Raw genomic sequence first — 20,805 nt, forward strand, 5'->3', positions numbered from 1 at the left:
AGAGGTGTGAGTGGCCGTGGGGGTGGGGGGGGGGCGGGGGCGGGGGGGGCGGTGCTGGAAGCTCTGTGGGGCGTCTCAGAGCCATGGGTCGGGGTTCTGCTCCCCTGGGGACTGTATGTGTCTCCTCGGTGGCCCGTCCACGCACAGTGCTGGGCTCCACGTCAGGGCCACTTCACTTCTCTGTTCTCAGATCCCTCCCCTCAGAAAAATGAACGTCGCTCGCTCGTGGGTACAAGATCTTCATTCACTTTCAGGGGGTCTCCGGGCCCTCTGTAGCCTTGCTGAACAGCTCCAGATGTCACAGTGCGTGGACTGTGTCCTCAGGGAACTTAAAATCTAGGGAGTGGGGGTTGGGGAGGGGGCATCCCTAATGTCCACAGCACTGAATGCCAGGAAAGAGCCGGCGTAACAGAGGGGTCGACCTTGGCGTTGTTGACATTTTGGGCCCGACAATTCTGGAGGTCAGGGGAGCCAGCCTGTGCACTGTAGGATGTTTAGCAGCATCCCTGGCCTCCACCCTCTAGATGCCACTAGTGCCCCCTCCGAGTCGTGACCATCAAACCTGTCCCACTTCCCTCGTGTCCGCGGTGGGCGGTCACCCGTGTTGAGAACCTCTGAGATGGAGGCGCAAGCAGCGGGCCCAGCCCCTGTGGAAAGTGAGATTACATATGGGCGGGGGCATCAGAGAAGGCTCCCTGGAAGAAGAGGTGTGGGGACCAAACCGAGAAAGTGGCCTCTTTTGTTTTGTTTTGTTCAGCTTTTCCTCCCTAGGGTCTAGGCCAGTGTTTGGCACAAAGAAGATGCTCAGAGTATGCTCGCTGAGTGACTAACAGACAGGTGGATGAGTGAGGGAGGGTGGAACCTGCAGGGAACAGGGAGGGGACAGGGGTTCTGGGTTAAAGGACCAGCGGTCGCCAGGCTCCGGGGCGGGAGGGGCGAAGTCTCCAGGGAGATGTAGCCGCCTGGTCCCTATTCCGTGGATAATGGGACCGTGGCTTCTGCAGCCTGGCTTAAGAGCCTGTGGAACCCCCCTTTGCTGGAGACCCTTAAGAAAAGAGGTGGGTGGGCCCGTAATGCAGTTCTGCCTGTAAATTGGAAAACCTCCTGCCAGCTGACCACAGCCCTCCTTCCTGGCAGACCTGGCCTTGGTTATGTGCAAACACAGCCCTCCAGAAGTTACTGCCATCATTTGGTGTTGTCACCTGTCTGTCCCACCCCAGCTACAGTCCAGGGGCCTGATGGCAGAATGGGGGGATGGCGTTCTGCCTGAAGCTGCCAGTTACGGAGCGCACCGGCCCCTCCTGGTCATAGGTCATGCTTGCGTGCTGTCCACTCTGCTGGCCGGCCTGTCCTGTCCCTCAGCCCCACCACGCTCCTTCTTGGCCGTGGAGCTGCTCTCTGGCTGGGTCCCCTTCTCCCTGCCGCCACCTCCCAAGTCCTTCATTCACAGATTGTTATCGAGCCTGTGGTACGTACACTGAGATGCAGCGGGGGACGCAGCGAAGTTGCTGTGTGTCGGGGAAGGATGTAATAAGCAGCCAGGCACCCACATTACAACGTGGTGGGCGCTGCATCGGGGCCAGGGTGCCCAGAGGAGCCCGGAGGAGGCTCACCTGAGAGCCGCTAAATGGGGCTTGTTGGGACCCTCCTAGGGAAGGACCCTGAGTGCTGGGCCCTGGGGTGAGGCGACGGAAGGCTCCCGCTCCACGAGTCTGGGTCGGTGAATTTTATGGTAGTTTTTTCAACGCGTGTTAAAGAGTTGTACGTCCAGTAAAATATATATGACTGCCTGCCCAGGGAAATCACCGTGGCTGCCTGGTAATAGGGCTTCATAATGGCCTAGAAAACGCAGGAAAATCTTTAGAGTGAGCTCCTGATTTCCATTAAAAGGGTTTATGGTGTCAGGGGAGCATTTCCGTCTGATTTGTGTCTGATGAGGAGGACAGAGGCCGAGATGTCAGGGAGGAAGACAGAGGCCCCCGTATGCCTGCATGAGCCAGGTGTGCCCCGGGCCCCCGCGGAGCAGGCTCTCCTGAAGTCCGTCTGCGGGAGGACCAGTGGCAGAGCCCTGGGTTAGCCACCCGCAGAGACGGGCCAGAAAGACATGGTCCCTGCCTTTGGAGAGTCAGGTCAGACACTCACAGAACCAGGAGAAACTGGCAGAGAGAGTGGCTGCTGGAGTCTGAGAGGCAGAGGCGAGACCTGAGACAGTAGGTTGGGAAATTGGGGTGGGGGGATGGCTCAGAAGTTTCCTGAAGGATGTGAGCTGGAGAGACGAGATGGTGTGGAGGGGGAACGGGCAGTGCAGGAGGGGGAGGCCATAGGGTGGGGAGTGGGGACACGAGGTTGCCCCCTGCCTGTCTATGAACCCGAGAGGCCAGGCCGTGAGGCAGGACAGGTGTGGCAGGTGGGGGGGTGGAGCGGTACCCCGGCAACATGCCCGGGGATGCGTTTGTGGAGCAGGCTTTTCGTGAGGACCTGCTGCATCCCAGGCCCTGTGCTGGGTGCCAGGTGTTCAGGGATGGGTGACATGTGGTCCTTACCCCGGGGCAGGTGGACGTGTGAAGAATAATGAGCCTGTGTGGACAGGTCCCGCATGGACCCTCAGACAGGGCCAGGGAATTCTGCCCGAGGGGAGGCGGCCAGGTAAAGGCTAGTCTGCATTCTCCGGCGACGAGGGACATCACGTTGTCCGTAGCTTGAAGAAGAAGTGACCGTTGAGTTGCCAGGGAAAGCTTCTTAGAGGAGGTGTGACTTGAACTGGAGAGGCGTGGGTGGAAGTCACCCAGCGAGGAGGGCCCTTTAGATGGGAGCAGGAGGGGGATGGAGCATGCAGAGGTGCAATAAAGGGAGGCAGCAGAGGGAAGCCTGAATGGGTGGAGGGAATATGAAGGGAGAAAGTGGAAGACAGGCCAAAAAATTATCTTAGAGGGCCTTGAACGCCGGGCTAAGGACGCGAATGTCTTCTGAGGGATACTGAGTCTCACGTTACAGAGGCCCAAGGTGGGCAGAGGGTGGACGGGGGATGGGCCTGTCTGAAGGCACGTGAGCCACCCAGCCTCCCACCAGAGAGCTTGGCACTCCTGAGCAGAATTCTCTGCCCAGCATGTCCCCCCCGTTTGGCTTCCCGGTGAAGGAGGGGACACACGTAGACATCAGCTCAGTGGCCGGTCCCCAGGAGCGCAGCCTGGGCCGCGGTTCCCATGGCAACTGCAGTCAGTGCAGCGCTGGAGGAGCAGCCCCAGGTGGGGCTGGGGCACAGGGCACTGCTCCCTGCCGTGGGCAGTGGGGGCAACAGCCGGGAAGCCGAGAGGGCCAAGCAGCTCCCTTTGTCCTTTGAAGGAGAAAGAAACGACGAGCTGACTGGAGCGGGAGCCGCGCGCTGGCCACGGGTCCCCCGTCACCTCTCTCCTCCCTCCTCCTGAGCCGGGGTGCCCCCTCTGCATCCTCTGTCTCATTAAAGATAGATGACCCCAGGGAGGATGGGGTCAGGGGTCACCAGCTGCCAGGGCCTCTTGCCCCGCGATGGGCTGGGGATCATTTGCAGGGACAACGTGGCCTGGACCAGCAGCCAGGCTGCAGCGGCAGCCTGGTGACCGAGGCCGTGGACGAGTCCCAGGACCATGGCCTCGGCAGGCGGTCGGCTGTGTGGTCCTAAGAAGAGGCGCGTCCTATTGACAGATCTTAGAGGCTAATCGGGGGAGCCAAGAATAGCTCCAAGCGCGTGCGCTCTGGGCCCTGTTCCTCTTAGGTTGCTTTGTCCTTGAAAATCTGTGACTTGGAGATGCAGAATCGCCAGTGTGGCCACGAGGGTGAGTGCTGGAGTTGGGGGGCAGAGAGGCTGGGGTTCGAATCCCAGCCCTGCTGCTTCAAACTGAGACCTGGGGCAGATGGCTTGTCGTCTCCACAGCTGCAAACTCCCAGTGCCCGTCTCACGGGATTATTGTGGGGCTTAGACAACCTAAGGGGTGGGAAAGGGCCTGGTGCACAGTAGGCAGTTCATAAATGTGAGATTGCCTCCTCACTTCCAAAGGTAGAGGGCAGACGCAATCCGCTCGGCCAGAGGGGTCTACAGAGTCCCAAGAATTGAGGCGTTAAGTACTGGTTTTCCTTGTCCACTTCCTCTGCGCCCAGCCTCGCCTTGGGCCAGCCTCGTCTGTGCACAGGCCTCCTGCCCTCCCCTGTCGGGGTTCAGGGCGTTCCTTTGCACCAGGGAGGAAGGTGAACAGCGGAGGGCACCTGGCTTCTCTCCGTGCACCCAGGGCACTACCTCCCGGTGCCCACCCAAGGGCCCTCACACAGCACCCTCCTCTCCCGGGGCCTCACCCACGCCCTCACTGCACCTTTGTCCGGAGTGTGGGCAGCTCACAGCCTGTGCCCACTCCCTCCCCAGCCCCCACCTCTAACCCCAAGGACCTCCTGGGACAGGCTGGCCATCCCCCGTGTGTGGAGCTTAGTCAGCACACGGAGTAGGGTCTTTCCCCCTCGCCCTATCTCTGTGCTTCTTTTGGAGGGCCCCATCCTGGGTTCTTCCAAGAACACTGATCCACTGGCCGGCGGGGGAAAGGTGGGCTGTGGGGAGGGGCTGGGGCTCCACACGGGAGGGATGTGTTGTCACTCAGCTGAGGTGGGATTTGTGGATGGCAGACCTGGAAATCTCTCCAGGGAGACTTTTTCCCGGGAATTTGGCTCCATTCAAATGGTGATCATCTTAAGCAGCTTGGTGGCTGCAGCACGGGGCCTGGGCCCCCTTGGGCTGGATGCAGGCCTGGCGGGCTTGGGCGCGGACTGGGAGAAGCCCTGGGGGCCTCCACTGCCGCTTCCTGACCCTCCTGGGCCTCACTGCGATATGGGTCCGGGGCTCTCCAGATCCACCCCAGCCTTCCCCCCGCCCCAGCCTTGGACCAGGGTGGGAGCTCAGCCCGCTGCTCTGGAGAATGCATGGTGCATAAGCTCCTGCTCACGTCCTTTCTCTCTTCACATCCCTCCCCCTCGGTCAGGAGGGTGGGAATGGTGTTGCTTCCTTCTCTCAGAAGGACAAACTGAGGCCCAGAAGGGCTGAGCAGCTTGCTCCCAGGCACTAGACCCAGGAGTCTCAGCTTCCAGCCTGCCTCTCAAGCTTCCTTCCAGATGCATGGGCACCCCTTGGCTCCTCCAGTGAGAGGCCAGCTAGTGGGGCAGGACAGGGTCAGGAATGGGGGGCTCCAGTCCTGCACAGGTGTTACCCGTGAAGGAGAAGGCAGGGGGTGCAGGGAGAGGTGCCGGGCCCTGCTTTTGGCTGCAGCTGGTTCCCGGCTCCCACGTTGGACTTGCACCGGAAGGGGAGAATGCTGAGCCATCTGATGAGACAGCCAAGCACAGCCGTCGGTCTTGGCAGACAGGCCGCACAACCTGCCTGCCAGACGCTCCAGGAAGGTTCCTCGGAGGCCAGAAGGTTCACAGGTTCCAGAGCTGGGACGCGGCCCAGCGGAGAGAAAGGGCTCCCCCGAGGAAGTGGGGGCAGGAGTGGTGACCGCCACCAGGCCCGGACTGGCAGGCGGCCCCAAGTCCTGCAGGCGGAGAAACGCCGACCTGGCCTGTGGCCCGTGACTCCCCTGACTCCTGGCGGTCCTGTCTCGTTCACTCCACGGAGCCCCTTCCCGTGATCTCTCAGGAGTACGGTTCCAGCACGTCCGCCAGGGAGGGCCTCCAGGTGTCCAGCTCTGTTGTCCTTATTGTCGTTTAGAATTTATTTTGGAAAAAGCACGGACTTCAGAGTCAGACTTGGATTCAGATTCCTTCTGTACCGCTTATTCAAGCTGTGTGACCTTAGGGCGTTCACTGGCCTCTCTGAGCCCGATGTCTGTAAAATGGGCGTAATTACACTCCCGCTCCGGGCTGTTGTGTGAAAGGACAGGATGAACGTCCATGCTCAGCACTGTGCTCAGCACACGGAACACACTGAGAAAATACCGTTTTCTTCCCTTCCTGCCCCGGGGAACACCGCTTGCGTGTTAATAACCCTTGGGCGGACCTCCCTGAGTTTCCCTGTAGGCGGTCTGCCTTCCTAACTGAAGTCTCCTTGAGAGCTCACCTCGCTCCTTCTTGCTTCAGGTTGTGCTGAAGCCCTGGGCGGGGACCTTGGCCTTTGTCCCAGCCGGGTCCTTTCAGTAGATAGTGGGGACCATCCTGGAGGTGGGGAGACGTGTTGGTGGCAGATGGGCTGAGCCCGAGGGCCCCCAGGGGCGGGCAGCAGAGGGTCAAGGGGATTGGTGACACAGAAGGCTTTTCCAGAAATGGGAATCCCCACGGGGGCAGCCAGGCGTGCGGACGACGGCTCTTTGATGTGGGAACAGATGCTGTGCTGGGGCAGAGGGCGGGGCGGGCAGCCCCCTTAGACGGGGTCCTCCCCCTTCTGGGGCAGCGCTGTGCGGCCCATACCCCTCCCCAGCGTCCTCCCGGAGAATCCTCCTTAAACCCGCCCCCCCCCTCATCCACTCCCCAGCCTGGTTCTGAGATCAACCGGCAACGTGTCATCATTGACCAAGCCACTCCGCTGGGCCTCAGTTTCCCCTTCTGTTAAACGACCCAGGGGGCTCACCCCAGCTCTGATTTTTCATGGGAATTAACGTCCGCGCTCCTCTGGGCTTGCAGCATGGGCATCTCTGCTGGCACGGACGCAGGCTGGCCAGGCCTTGTACGGTCACCCCCCACATCTGCCTTGTCACCCACTGCGTCCCACCCCCGCCAAATCCACACCCTCTCCCTCATATGGCTTTAAAACGATGTGTGCAGCACCTGCTGTGTTTGAGGGGTTTCGTAGGGATGCAAAGCGAATATGACATGACTCCGCCCTCCCCGAGGTCACAGTCCAGGGCAGGGGAAGGACGTGAAATCTGGACAACAGCTCTGGAATTATGTGCCACGATCCCATTTCACAGGTGGGAGTACTAAGCCCAGAGATTAAGTACCTTGCCAAGGGTCACGAGCTGGTTGGTGGTGGAGCCAGCTCCCTGCCCCGTGGCCTCCGTCGTCTGATGCCCGGAGCCAGCCCTTTCTCTCCGGAGGCCCAGCCTTGGCCACATGGTTCACATCCTGGACACGGGACTTACTCTGCTGCCGGTGGCCAGACTCACTCCTTCCCTTTCTTTGGTTTCAGATCAGTGGCCACCTCTTCCAGGAGCCCCTCCCCGATTGCTCCAGCCCATGCCTGCTTCATCATTTTCTAGTCTGTCCCCAAGAGGAGCTCAGTCCCTGGGCCCAGACGGTGCCTGCCCACAGCTGCGCCTGCCAGCGCCCCCCTGCAGGCCCCCAGAGGGCAGGCCGCTGCGCGGGTGGCTGAGGTGGAAGCGGCGGCTTCTGGGATCCGTTGGTGCTTCCGAGGCAGTGGTAGTCTCCACCGGACGTGGCCCCTCCTGAAGCGCGGCCACTTCCAGGGTCGTCCGGTGGGCGCCCATCTAGAGGAAGAGACTGTAAAGGTCCAGGTGGGGGAACTGGGGAGGCGTCTGCCGCCTGGAGAGCCGACGCCTGGAGCTGTGGTGCGGGCAGAGGCGGGCACGGCGTCCGCCCCGTCGGAAGAGCTGCGTCTGCAGAGGCAACGCCTCTTGTCGCTTGGCCACTGGGGGGCCTGGGAAAGGAAGTGATGTCAGGGATGTAGGGGCAGGCCTGGCGAGGGGTCTGGCGGGGGAGTGAGAGCGAGCCGTGCCGGTGCAGCTGACTGAAGCCGCCGCCAATGCCAGCCTCGCCGCGGCAGCTGGTTCTGTTCTGCTTCCAACCCCAGTGCTGTGCTGTGGCAACTCTCGGCCTCACCCGCTCTGGGCCTCAGGGTCAGGAGCCTCAAGACGGGCCGCATCTATAAAAGGGAATTGCCGGACTTGAAGGGAATCAGAGGCAAACGCCTTAGAGAAAAGGCCGGCATGTTGGCACCGACCAGGCCCTGGGCTCCAGCAGCACTGTCCAGCAGGGCTTTCCGAGGTGATGGAAGGTCCTGTCTGTGCTGTGGCGCTTACTAGCCAATGCGGGGATGTGGCTGTTGGGCACTTGAAATGTGGCTGGTGCAGCTGAGGAACTGAATTTTAAATTTTATGTATTTTTTTTTTCGTGAGGAAGATTGGCCCTGAGTTAACATCTGTTGCCAATCTTCCTCTTTTTTTCCCTTGAGGAAGATTGTCACTGAGCTAACATCTGTGCCCATCTTCCTCTATTTTAAGTGGGATGCCTGCCACAGCGTGGCTTGACGAGTGGTGCTAGGTCTGCACCCGGGATCCAAACCTGTGACCCTCGGGCCACCAAAGTGGAGCATGTGAACTTAACCGCTACACCACTGGGCCGGCCCCTAAATTTTATTTAATTTTAAATTAATTTAAATGTGGAAGATGCTCAATGTCATTCACCATTAGGGAAAGGCAGATGAAATCTACAGTGAGATACCACTTCACACCCGTTCGGATGGCTATAATTTAAAAAACCAGGTGGTAACAAGTGCTGGCAAGGATGTGAGAAGTTGGAGCCTCATACGCTGCTGGTGGGAATGCCAAATGGTGCAGCCACTTTGGAAAACAGTCTGGCAGTTCCTCAAAATGTTAAACACAGAGTTACTGTATGACCCAGTGTTGCACTACTAGGCATATATCCAAGAGAAATAAAACGTGTCCATATAAAAACTTGCATGTGAGAGTTCACAGCAGCATTATTCATAAAATAGGCAAAGAGTGGAAATGACCCAAATTCCCATCACGTGCTGAATGGATGTATAAAATGTGGTGTGGAATATTACTCAGCTGTGAAAAGGAATGGAGTCCTGATTCTTGCTACGACAGGAATGAACCCAGAAAACATTACGCTAAGTGAAAGAAGCCAGTCTCAAAAGGCCACATATTTAAGATTACATTTGTGTGAGATACCCAGAATAGGCAAATCTTGAGAGATGGAAAGTAGATTGGCTGGGGCAAGGGGAGAGTCGGGGGGAGACTGCCAATGGGTGTGGGGTTTCTTTTGGGGTGATAAAAATGTTCTGGAATGAGGGCCGGCCTGATGGTGCAGCGGTTAAGTGCGCACATTCCGCTTTGGCAGCCCAGGGTTCACCGGTTCAGATCCCGGTATGGACATGGCACCACGTGTCAAGCCATGCTTGTGGCAGGCGTCCCACCTATAAAGTAGAGGAAGATGGGCACGGATGTTAGCTCAGGGCCAGTCTTCCTCAGCAAAAAGAGGAGGATTGGCAGCAGATGTTAGCTCAGGGCTAATCTTCCTCAAAAAAGAAAGAAAGAAAAAAAAATTTTTTTTTAAATGTTCTGGAATTAGGTGATGGTGATAGTTGTACAACTTTGCAAAATGTACTGAAAAACCATTGCCTTGTGCACTTGCAAAGGGCGAATGTTGTGCTTTGTGATTTAGCTCTCTCTGTCCGTTTGTGGCTAGCGGCCACCGTAGTGGACAAGGCAGCTCTAGCTCCAGCATCGTGTTCCAGTTCTGGCGTTGCCATTTACTACTGTGTGCCTCAGGCAGCTTCCTTCACCTCTCTGGTCTTCACTTTTCTCCACTGTAAAATGGGATGATTACTGACCTGCCTCGAAGGGTTGGCGTGAAGATGAAATGGACTTACGTACAGAAAGCCCTAGAAAAGGACCAACATGGGGCACTGCGGAAGAGTTAGTGACGCTGGTATCACTAGTATCCCACCCAGAAACCCCCGGGGACGGTGGATCGTCCTGCACACCGGGGCTCCCCTCCCAGGGTCTGCGCACCCCCCCCCCCCCCCCCGCAGCTGGTTCTCTGCTGCGAGAACTGTTGCCATAACGACCACGCCAGCTCCCGGCAGCAGCCACTTCCGTGGAGCAAGGCGTCGCGGGAAGACTCTGGCAGCATCGCTAATGAAAACGTTTCTAGTAAAACCGTGAGGTCCACCCGGCGGGGGAGGCGGCCTGTCGGGGAACGGCCGAGTCCCGGCTGAGGCAGGCAGGCCACTTTCTGCAGGAGGCCGCCCTCCCAGCTGAGCCCCGAGTCCAAGCATTTAAACAAGAGAAGACTGATGTTCCAGAATCCTCTCTCTGATCCTACAGCCTAACCTTCAGAGGGAAATGGGACGAGAGGAGGAGAGAAGACAGGGCTCAGCAAACCCTTCCGCCCTCTCCTGGTCCTGCAGCCCTCGGCAGGGACCGCCCTGGACGGAGCAAGTCCCTCCCTGTGCGACATCCGCGCTGATGTTAAGAAGTGGCTGAGGAGGTATCGCGTTCCCCCGGAGCCTTAATCCTTGCTCTCCAAGCGCCCTTCCAAGGCTGCACCTGCTCACAGGCTGAGCCGGGCCCTGACGGAGCGGGGCGGACCCCGGCTCACTTCCTGCCCTCTCCCCCAAGCAAGGGCCAGGCTGGGCACCGCCCGGGAGTGGCAGGGGGCGACTCTCCTCTCTCCTCGTCAGCCAAGCTTCCTGCCTCAGCAACATCGCAGAGCGAGGCCTCCAGAGCAAGAATTTGAACCCTGATCCACTCCCCACAGACAGCACTTGGTCTGCGGGGCACTGGAGCAGAAAGGCCAGCCAGGGGTGTCCCTGAAACTTGGTTGCCCTGAATCTGAGCTTGCCCGGTGAAGCCCACAGGTCCCCTCCCTCGTGCCCAGGGCCGGTGGGCTCACCCCGGAGGCCGGGCCCTGCTCGCTCTCCCCAGGACTAGGGCAGGCTCTCCAGAGTGGATGCTGCAAACTCTGGCCTCTTCTCCCAGGACGAGAGTCCAGCCTGGACAGCGAGGCCTGGGGGTGGCAAGGATGGCCGCCCTAGGAGGGCAGAGCCCAGGAGGAAGGGAGGTGTGCTCAGCAGAATGCAGAGGGAAAAGGACCCTCTGGGCCGCCGCTCCCAATAGTGAGCAGGACCGATGCCCGTCGTCGGCACCACGGCTGCGGCACGGCCAGGCCCGCGGAGGCCCGGCAGCGCCCCCTGGTGGCCTTCCCCAGCAGCAAGCCCCAGAGACCTGGCGGGGCTGGACTGGCTGGGTGACTCCTCTTATCGCAAGGCTGGAGATGGAGGGGTGGCTTTCCTGGAGAACAGACAACAGATGCGTGCCCAAGGCCCAGGACACGGCCCGGCAACCGGGCATCAGGACATCCAGCCCCGGGCTTGCGATGGCCATCCTGTTCCGGGGGTGTGCACCAGGATGTCAGGGTTTCCCAAAATGGGACCTTCGATATCACTCACCCACACTGGGGGCCTGCACCAATGCAGACCCCCGGGCCCCAGCTCCAACCTGCTCCATCTTCATCTCTCGGGGGGGACACCCCGGCACCTGCGTTTTTAACACACTCTGGGAGAAAGATGCTTCTGGGGCATCAGCCACCCACAGAGCTGGAGAACCTTGGGTATTCCCCTACCCCAACTCCTTTATTTGACAGACAGGGAAACTGAGGCCCAGAGAGGGGGAGGAATTTACCCAAGGCTCCACAGCTAATTAGTGTGTGGCTCGGGAAAACCAAGCGAGACCTCTACGTGCCCCGAGCTGCCCTCCTTCGCACGCTCCCTGCCTCATACTTCCTCCTCGCCCAGCGCCCCTTGGAGACTCATTACTGGGAATCTCTGATCCAAGCGTCCTCACTCACTCAGAGTCAAAGCTGTGGGTGATCTGGAGAGGCACCTGCCGGGCAGCTCCGGGCCAGGGGTGACCGTGCATGCCCCTCTCCCTGGCCCCAGAGTTGCTTCCATCTCGTGGTTTTCCTTGCCCTGCCTCACACATCCATGGGGCCAACACATTCTGTCTTTAGTTCCTGGGTATCTCTAGGTATTCTGTCCCACGCATAGGAGGAGGGTCACTGAGCGTTCAGCTCCAGCTGGGTCCGCTCGCTAGTTGAGAGGGTTTGGGACTTTCCGGGGCGAGGATGGAAATCCGTGGGAGCCCCTCTGGGGAGCAGGCTTGCTCAGCGACTACAAGCATGCGATTCGTCACGCTGCAGGATTCTGTGACAGCCGCCTCTGACAATATTGTGACTTACGTGGGGGGATGAGCGAAATGAAAGAATTAGCAGCAGAATAAATAGCCCCCGGCCTGCGTGCTCCGTGGAAGTGGGGTGCCTATTGCGTGGAGGCCCCGCAGCGTGCTTTCCAGGGCCTCTGGGGCCATCAGATGGTGAGGAAGGGGTGGACGGGGGATGTTCAGCCTGAGGGCAGGGGGGATCTGCGTGCTGGGTCATCCGTCCCTGAGCCACACGCAGGACAGAGCCTTCGAACACTCAAGGGAGGAGTCAATCCAGCACAGAGTCGCAGGCTGTGGGAGCCCCAAAACCCACCAGGGCAACCTCTGAGCAGTGGGCGGAGACCTGGACTGGATCAGAAGACCAAAGGGTGCATGGGGGTGGGCCTGCACTGCCCGCTGTGGCTGGACTTGGACGGTTGATGTCCTGGGGCAGAGGGGAGGGATAGAAATCATTCCGACGCCCAGAGACATTGGGATCGGTGTTGACACAAAATGAGCATCTGCAATACTGGTGGCGACGTGATAGAACAAACTCCCGAGAATCTTTTGCAATGTCGTGCTAAGTGTCGTCGGGAGGAGGTGACCCACTGGCTGGGGCTGGAAATCATTTTGTTAGGGAGATATCTGTGTTGTAATGGCTTTTATTATAATGGTGTTTGACCTGTGTGTCCTGGGATCCCAAACTGTGGCAAATTGTAGAATTTAGGGAAGATGTGGATGCTCCCCTTGGGGTCTAACGGAGTCAGGAGAGGTTTGTTTTTTTTGTTTTTCTTCTAGGGAGTTGTTGCAAGAGTGTGTGTGTGTGTGTGTGTGTGTGTGTGTGTGTCTGGTGCTTAATCGTTCCTTTTCCAGGTCATTGCGTCTGGCCTGGATTTCTAGGTGGATCCAGTCCCAGACCGTCCCACACGGCTAATTTATGTTGCAGTCACCCCGCTGGTGCCACATCTCAGTGCGTCTCAGCCCCGGCCCACGATGCGGACCAGGAGGCAGTGCTCTGGCGCAAAGAGCCCTGGCTCAGGAGCCCCCTGCCCCGCCATCCACCACCTGGTGACGCTGTGCCTGAGCGATCCGTTGTTCCTCCCTGTCTGGAGAGGAAAGGCAGAAACTCTCTCGAACTCTGAAGTGCCACAACTGGACAGCATTCCTCCTCTTGCCTCTCTTCCCTTCCTCCTGTTGGCTACCCCCAGTCCAGCGCCTCACAGCCAGTCCAGATGTCAGACGCAGACACCATCATCTGTGGCCCCTGCCCTGGGCTAAACCGGCGAGTTCTGAAACACTGGTGGAGGCAATTAAGGTTTCAGCAGATGGTTATTGCAGTTTACTTAATTGTCAGCTAATAATTAAAACTGTTCAGAACTTGGGGAAATTTGACTGCCAGGTGGCAGATCCCCTCGGGTCCCTCCTCCTTCCTGTGCATCCCCAAGTCTGTTGGGGTTATTACCATCCATTGCTACATCAGATTTTAGACTGATGGCTGGAGAAGGCCCCTGAGGCCAGGCATTGCCCAGAGCTGAGATGCTCCAAGGGACCAGGGTTGAAGATGTGGTGTCCCTACCGCACGGAGGGAGTCAGGCCTGATGACTCAGGGACAAGGTTTTGCAATCACCTCATTGCCCCCTACCCGAGTATGAGGGCCTCGCCCAGCCAGAGCGGGGTCCCAGAGGAGGATGTTGGGTCTCCCTGAGCCGCACCTTGTGGGTGGCACCGCCCACCCGCAAACAAGAGAGCCCCAGAGCCGGCTCCAGCCCCCGCCTGGGTGTGCGCCCATCGCTTACCCGCCCCCCGTGCCTTCCGACAAACACGTGCTACATTGATAGGGCACCTACTGTGTGCTAGGCCCCATGCTAAGCATTTTACATGAATCAGCTCTTTCATCCTCACAAGGATGCTACTCGGTGGGTACCATGGTTCTCCCCATCTTACAGAGCGGAAAACTGCAGCGAGGGGAGAGGTCTTGTTCAAGGTCAGACAGGCTGGGAAAAGGCAGTGCCGGGGTCTGAACTTGGGTCTCTCTGACTCTAAGAGCTGTGTTCTTGCCTCTGCACCACACTCTCAGTTCTTGCCCTGTGCCTCAGTCTTGGTTCGCAAGTTTATGCCTTGCCCTCCTGGGGAAGCCTGTTTCCCCGGTTCTGACTTCGGAGCAGAAAGAAGGACCCTGTTTACCAGCATCCTTCCAGCGCACCACCCCTCTCAAGGTTAAATCTCTCCTCTCCATCGCTTTAGTGCTTTTCCTTCCTCACCTGCAATGGGAGACACGTCCACACGAATCTCCATGCCTGCGTCTGCAGAATGGCAGAACTGTGTGTGCACGATTCTGACGTGAGGGCTTCCACAGACCTCCTGCCGGCTGCACCACGAGTAGGCATGAATGTCTGGAGGAGCATTCGGTAGCCGGGCGTCATCTGCATTTGCGTGTCGTGCACCCGCGTGTCGGATTTGTTTGACTGCTGGTCCTTCATCCAAAGGGACCAAGACAGTATGCTCTCCGTGGTCTTGCGTAAGAGGCAACGGTGCGTAGAAAGGAAGACCTCCCGCCTTGCAGTGCCCTAGTGCATGCTGGGAAGATGCTGTTGTTCATGGCGCCTGTGAGTTACCATGGGGATGGCTGGACTGGGGGAACTGTTGCTCTCTTCTGAGCCTGAGGAGAGCACACGCATCCTCCCCGGTTGCTCCATTTGCTGGGAAAGGCTTGGAGTGGCAGCCAGGGACATCTGTGTCCCCCCAGAACTGCCAGGAGCCTTACCTGGCCTCCCTCCAGCCCTGCTGCACACACACACACGCACGCACACACACGCACGCACGCACGCACACACACACACACGCACACACACACATGCACACACGCACACAGACGCACACACACACGCGCACACGCACGCACACACACACGCACACACCCCACTCTGGCAGCTGGACCCTGTGCTGTAGGAGCTGAGCCAGCGCACACACCCAGGCGCTCAGAGGAAGGCCGTGATTGTGTCTTGACCAGGGCATCTGACGAAGGAGCGAGGTGTGTCCTGCTGGCCAGTGTGGGCCCCGGTGAGAGCTGAGTCGGCTGGAGAGGCTTCTGGTCTGCACACGGGTGCCACCTAGGCTGGGAGTGTCCTGAGCGCATCTCTGGCTGACGGACACCGAGGGAGCAGTGGAGCCACCAGGCCCCTCTGTCTCTGCTGGTCTGTGCTCGGTTTTGTCCCCAGGGCCCACCTCACATCCAAGCTTTGGACAAAGACACGCAGAGGCGGGCTCCGCACATCATGACTCAGCTGATAAAACAGATGGCTGAGCTTCCCAGTTCTCTTCACCACACGGTGGTGTGAGACGGTCTCTGACCCCTGCCACCACCCCTGGTCTGTCCCCCGGGAGACAGTGAGGAAGGGGTGAAGCCTACGCCTGGGTTGGATGTCAGGGGTGGATGGGGTGAAGGTCAGGAGAGGGCAAGGAGGAAGGGTGGGGTGAATTCTTTGACAAATGCAACTTATTTCTATTTTTGAGCTAAAAATGTGAAGAATTGCATCGGCGTCAGGATGCAAGGGTCCAGTGCCCCCACCCCAGGCGGACTGTCTGCAGGGTCTGGAGCTCCCGAGCCCCTCCCTTCGCATCCCTGTCAGTCCTCCCATCCTGGGGCTACTGCTGCACCCCCAGGATCGTGTCCGTCACCCACAAGTGTGGAGCACAGCCAGACTTGTCAGGAGCCGCTGAGACCCACCCTGACCCGCCAGACCCCCCCAGCTGAGCCTTACCCCCCAGGGTGGCATGCTCAGGATGACCACCAGGGGACACTGCTGGGTGCGGCACCCAGCAAGCTTTGGGCGTGCCTCTGCAGGACCATCCAGGCCTCCAAGCGGAGAGGGGATCCCAGTCACCCCAGCAAGTCACCTCTGTCCCAAACTCCTCCTCTGCATGCCCCAAACCTACCCCCTGGGGGGAGGCTGTCTGGGGCCCGGTGTTCTTCCATCAGCATCTCTCTGCAGCCCCCGGCCGGTCACCCCTCCCTGGACCTCACCCTCCTGTCTCTCCTTCCAAGGACTCTGTGGCTCTAATTTTTGGCAAGTCTAGGAGCTCTAGGTCCCCACCTCTCCGTCTCTGCCCCTCGAGCATTAGGGCACAGAGGGACCCGGCGGCTGGCCACCCGGTGAGCTAAGTATTCTACCTTTAAAAGACATCTTCCTGAAGGGACACGCATCCATCCCTTCTCCTTTTATGTATTTTTTGTATTTTTGTATGGTGTAGCATCCGTCCACTCTTGACATGCTCAGTGAGCACCTGCTCTGCGCCCTCACCGTGCGTGATGCTCACGGCGCAGGTGCCCTGGGACACATCAGAAGAAATACGAGCTTCTTCTGGACTCAGCTGTGCCCTGTGCTGCAGGCCGGGCGTGTGACCTTGGGCTGCTCACTTCGTCTCCCTGAGCGTGTTTTCTCGTCCGTGAATGGGGACAGCAGCACGTGTCTGCCGTAGACATTGTAGGGACTCACCTCGCTGACTCCTGCAGAGGGCAGGCACGCGCAGACGCCTCGGAGCAAACCTTCAACTTCCTCTTGGGCCCGCGCATCTCTTGGAGAGCACGCCTTTTCCATCATCTCTGCCAAACTCATAGAAAGCATTGCCCTGGCCTGGAACCCACATCTTTGGTACCGTGTTCTTCGTCCTGGCATAGGCCTTTTAGAACCAAGCTTTAAAATATATACATACACTTTCTGATCCTGTCTGTGTTCCATGCCAAGCCATCAGTCCAAGCCATGGGGCAACTCACGAGGTGACACTTGCCAGGATAAACGGGCACTGGCAGCCGTAGAAGGTGATGCCAGGCTGAGGGCAGAGCTCAGGTGCCTGGCATGGAGGCCTGCCATTTGTCCCTTCTCCTTGCCACCAGCATGGAGGCTGGATACGAGGTGCTGACCACGAGAGAGCCACCACCCGCTCCACCACCACCACCACCAGCTTTCTACAGGCTCCCGGGGAGGGAAAGCAGAGGCGGCCTGGTCTGGGTGTGGAGCCGGTTCTCTGGAATGCTCTGGAGGGGGTGGTGCCGCCCCATTCCCTGCCCGCCCTACCAGCCTCCCTGAGCCCACAGGACAGGGCAGTGCCTGCCAGCCGGCTTGAGCTTAATCTTGGGGAAAAAATGTCTTTTGAAAGGGTTCAGAAATGTTCCCCTTGGCGGCTAAAAGAACCTCCTGCTAAGACCAGCCCAGGGGCGTAGCAGTTAAGTTCAGCACTCTGCTTTAGCAGCCTGGGGTTCGTGGGTTCAGATCCCAGGTGCAGACTGACGCACCACTTATCCAGCCATGCTGTGGAAGGCATCCCACGTGTAAAATACAGGAAGATGGGCACGGATGTTAGCTCAGGGTCAGTCTTCCTCAGCAAAAAAAGAAAAAGAAGACGAAGAAGCAGAAGAGCCTCCTGCTCCAGCTGAGTCTGTGGGTGGCGGAGGGACCAACTGGGCACTTGGGCCTTGGTGAGAAGATCGCAGAGGGTTTTGAGGATGGAGGGCAGGAAAGTAGCCTGGGAGCCTGAGGTCTCGGGTTTTCTCGAAGCTTTGCCATCGTCTTCTGTGGGTCCCTTACTCTGTCCCATAGATGGACTTTCCGGGAGGCGTTGAAAGTTTGATCCCTTCCAGTGACTTTGGGTCCATGGGGCAGGGCCAGGCCCTCTTCCTCTCAGCATCCTCAGGGCCTACCGTGGTTCCTGGCACAACATGTGTGTTTGAGGATTTCCTAGGTGGGGTGATGGAAAGAAGGAGCGAGTTCTTCCAGTCTCTTCCCGCTCGGGTACCCCTCAGTCTTTTGCATGGTGTTCCACCTGGAAAGGAAGTGGGAGAAATTTGTTTGCTGTTGTAGATTCTCATGTGTCCAGGCTGTTGTCCCACCTGGAAACCCCAGGCTGGATAAAAGGACCGGGATCACTCAGGATTCTGAGGGTGGGGCCAGCCGCACGCATCCTCCTCCCGCGTTGCACCTCTTGTCTGGAGTCTGAATTGCCCAGAGCTCAGTCCGTGCTCCAGAAGATGGCACTTTTAGGAGGCTCTTTCTGAACTATCTCCTGGGACCCCATGGAGCATCTCTGATGTTTCCACTCAGTGCCTGGGGCTCAGGGGGTGTGGTCTGCTGACACCGGCTCATACCAGCTCCCAGAGCCCACCGTTAGCATCTCTTCCTGACTCTGGTCAGTGACATCACATTGGTGCTTAGAAGCAGCCGTGGTAGGAAGATTTGCACCACGGAAATGGGCAAACAGTGCACACTGGCGTGTCCCTACCTCCAGGAGCCAGTCGTCAAACATTTACTAGCACATCACTGGAGATGTGGTTTCAGGCAGGTGTTGCAACTGCCGTCAGCCACAGAAACCTTCCCCACGACCTCTGCTCTGAGAAGCAGGGCCTCCCCAAAATGAAGCCGGAGCAGAGGCGGTGATTCGGGCTGGGGGCATCTGGGAGGAGTGCACGGACACAGGGGGCCCCGTGTCTGCATCCCCTTATGAGGTTGAGACTTCAGAGGGCTCAAGGGCTTGTGTCCAGGCCCTTTAGGAGGGCCTGAGAGGCAGTGACCAGCATGCCCCAGAGACCGACCTCTGGGGATCTGGTCAGTCCCCACTCCCCTGACCCCTCAAGCTCCTAGCAGCAAGTCCTTGTCACTCACACGGCTCTTTCTTTTCTCCCTCCCAGACCCAGAGTCCCAGAGGAAGAGGACAGTGCAGAATGTCCTGGATCTTCGGCAGAACCTGGAGGAGACCATGTCCAGCCTGCGGGGGTCCCAGGTGACTCACAGGTACGCGAGCTGCAGAGGGGTCATGCCCGCGGCCCCCTCTTTCCGTCTCCCGTTCTGGAGGGCAGGGCCCCGGGGTCTCTCGAGACCCCCGCGTGGGCACGAGAGGTCAGCAGGTGACCGGCTGCAGCGCACAGACATTGGGAGCCCCCCGGGGCCGCCACCTCAGGGAGAGGGGCATCCAGCCATCTCTGGGCAAAGAGGGCTGGCTTTGTCTGCCCTCCGCTTGAGCTCTGCGTTCATTTTCTTTTAGGCAAATAATCTTGAAAACCACGAGAGTCGGGGTGTGACTCCACTGCTCACGTTCCCTCCGGAGACACCGTCTCCACATTTGTCACAGGGGTTACTCCATGCTTCCCCCCCACCGTTCTGAAGTTTCCCTCCATCCAGGATTCCAGGAGCATGGCCTTCACCTTCTGACACCGGGACCTTTTCCCTTTGCCAGTGGCTGAGGGAGCCCTGAGTGCCCAGCAGGGCCCAGGCCATGTCGCCCGCTCCCATGCCATGTGGGCGCGCCTCTCCACCCCAGCCCTCCAGCTGTGCAGCATCTACCCCTCCCACAGCACCCTGGAGCGCATCCTGGCCACAGCCTCTGCCATGACTCAGAATTTCCTCCCTGGCTCCCTGAGCTGCCCAGATGAGCTCATGCTGTCAGCTCCAAGGGGGACAGAGGGCCGGGCGACACTCGGAGGGGTAGAAGGAGAGAGCAGACAGCCAGGATTGGGAAATCATTGGGGGTGTGGAGGAGGAAGGTTGCGACAGGACTAGGCAGCCTCTCAGTTGGACTGGAGATGGGTTCCTCCCCATCTCTTGGGGTTGGAAAATGAGAGCAAAGTTGGGATGTGGGGGCAATGGGGGGAAAGGGGCTTTTCTTAGCCCCGTGTGTGGCCAAGTGATATCCGGACTAAATTTACATACCTCCGACAACAGAGAGCTCATTACCTCTCAATCATTCCAGTCCACTGTGATGGGATTGCCGTGACGATGAAGTGGAACTAAATCAGGGGCCAGCAGCATCCACCCAGTGGTTCTACTTCTCCTATTTAAGACCACCCTTCTCCCCGCCTCCACTGCTCCTCCCCATAGCCCCATGCCACCCTCCATCTTGGACACTCAGCCCATTGCTCCCCAACATCTGGAATACTTTAAATGATAAATCAAAGCCCCTACTCTCTGGGGTTCCCCCTTCTCAGGCCAGAGGACCCTGACTACCGAAAGGGATGTGACCAAGGAGGTGGATGGCGGGGTTCCAGGAGGCCCGGGACTCAGGCCCCTTACATGTCCCCAGCCTCCAGCCCTCCCAGCCCTGAGCAGGAACCCAAGTGGGACAAGGGTGGGTCTGGCTCAGCTTGGCTCACCATTTTAGGGGCCCGGGAGATGAAACCTTGAATGTCCTCCATCCCCCAGCCGGGGAAGTTGTTGGAAGCAGTCTCGGCACAATTCCCCTCCAGCTCCATGCCAAAGAAGGCAGAAAGTGCTGAGTTGCTGAGAGTGTCACACCCCGCGTGAGTCACTGCAGGGGAAGGGCAGCAGCTCAGCCTCCTGGGCCCTGAGTCTGAGCAGCCGGCCCCCAGCCCCCAGGTTAAGCAGGACGGCTTGACCCCAGCAGCCTTGTTTGCTTTCCTATTGGGCAGGGGGTGGGGGGAGAGGGAGCCTGAGAGAGCCTTTTGCATCAGGCTGACTGGTCTGAGGGGAGAGCTCAGGCCTCTGGCTTCTGTCTCCCTTTACGGGAAAGGAACCAAGAGCCCTGAGGCTGGCTTTTCTGTTTACTGTGGACCCAGAGCCACTTCCTCTCTTAGCCTTTGGTTTAGATTATTCCTGTCCCACACTTTGATAGCCCAAACAGTGATCCCTTGAATTTTTATGGATCTTTTAGTTTTCAAAGTGCTTTCCATCCCTCAGCCCTTCCCTCAGCCCCAGAGTTGACAGGATTCGTACAGACCCCCCAGGTTAGAGAAGGAATGCAGAGGCGGGAGAGAGGGGACGCTTGCCGGAGTCCCACAGAGTCACCCAGGCTGATGGGGGTGAGGGGGTGCTACATCCAGCAGCCTTAGAACCCGGGTCAGCCGCTGACCCTCAGGACAAACACGGCCTCCGTCCTTGAGGCTGAC

The 20,805-nt window shown here is 58.8% G+C and overlaps 1 protein-coding gene and 1 long non-coding RNA gene across 10 annotated transcripts in view; one reads left to right on the forward strand and one right to left on the reverse strand.

Annotated features, from left to right (window-relative positions):
- NAV1 (neuron navigator 1) overlaps positions 1-20,805 on the forward strand; it is a 233,416-nt gene that overhangs the window by 124,914 nt on the left and 87,697 nt on the right. For 7 of the 9 annotated variants that reach the window (XM_070602362.1, XM_070602360.1, XM_070602358.1 and 4 more), the window contains one exon: positions 18,595-18,697. In XM_070602362.1, coding sequence (XP_070458463.1) covers positions 18,595-18,697 — 103 coding nt within the window. Of the gene's footprint in view, positions 1-17,263; positions 17,389-18,594; positions 18,698-20,805 lie in introns of those variants that run through there. The other 2 variants (XM_070602365.1, XM_070602366.1) reach the window with 1 other exon arrangement.
- On the reverse strand, positions 13,107-20,196 carry LOC139080652 (uncharacterized). The gene is made up of 2 exons (XR_011535329.1): positions 20,053-20,196; positions 13,107-17,732 (listed from the first exon to the last, which is right to left on the reverse strand). It is a non-coding gene; the product is annotated as an uncharacterized lncRNA (long non-coding RNA).

The sequence above is a fragment of the Equus przewalskii genome, chromosome 31, assembly GCF_037783145.1.
Source record: "Equus przewalskii isolate Varuska chromosome 31, EquPr2, whole genome shotgun sequence".
Taxonomy (NCBI): domain Eukaryota; kingdom Metazoa; phylum Chordata; class Mammalia; order Perissodactyla; family Equidae; genus Equus; species Equus przewalskii.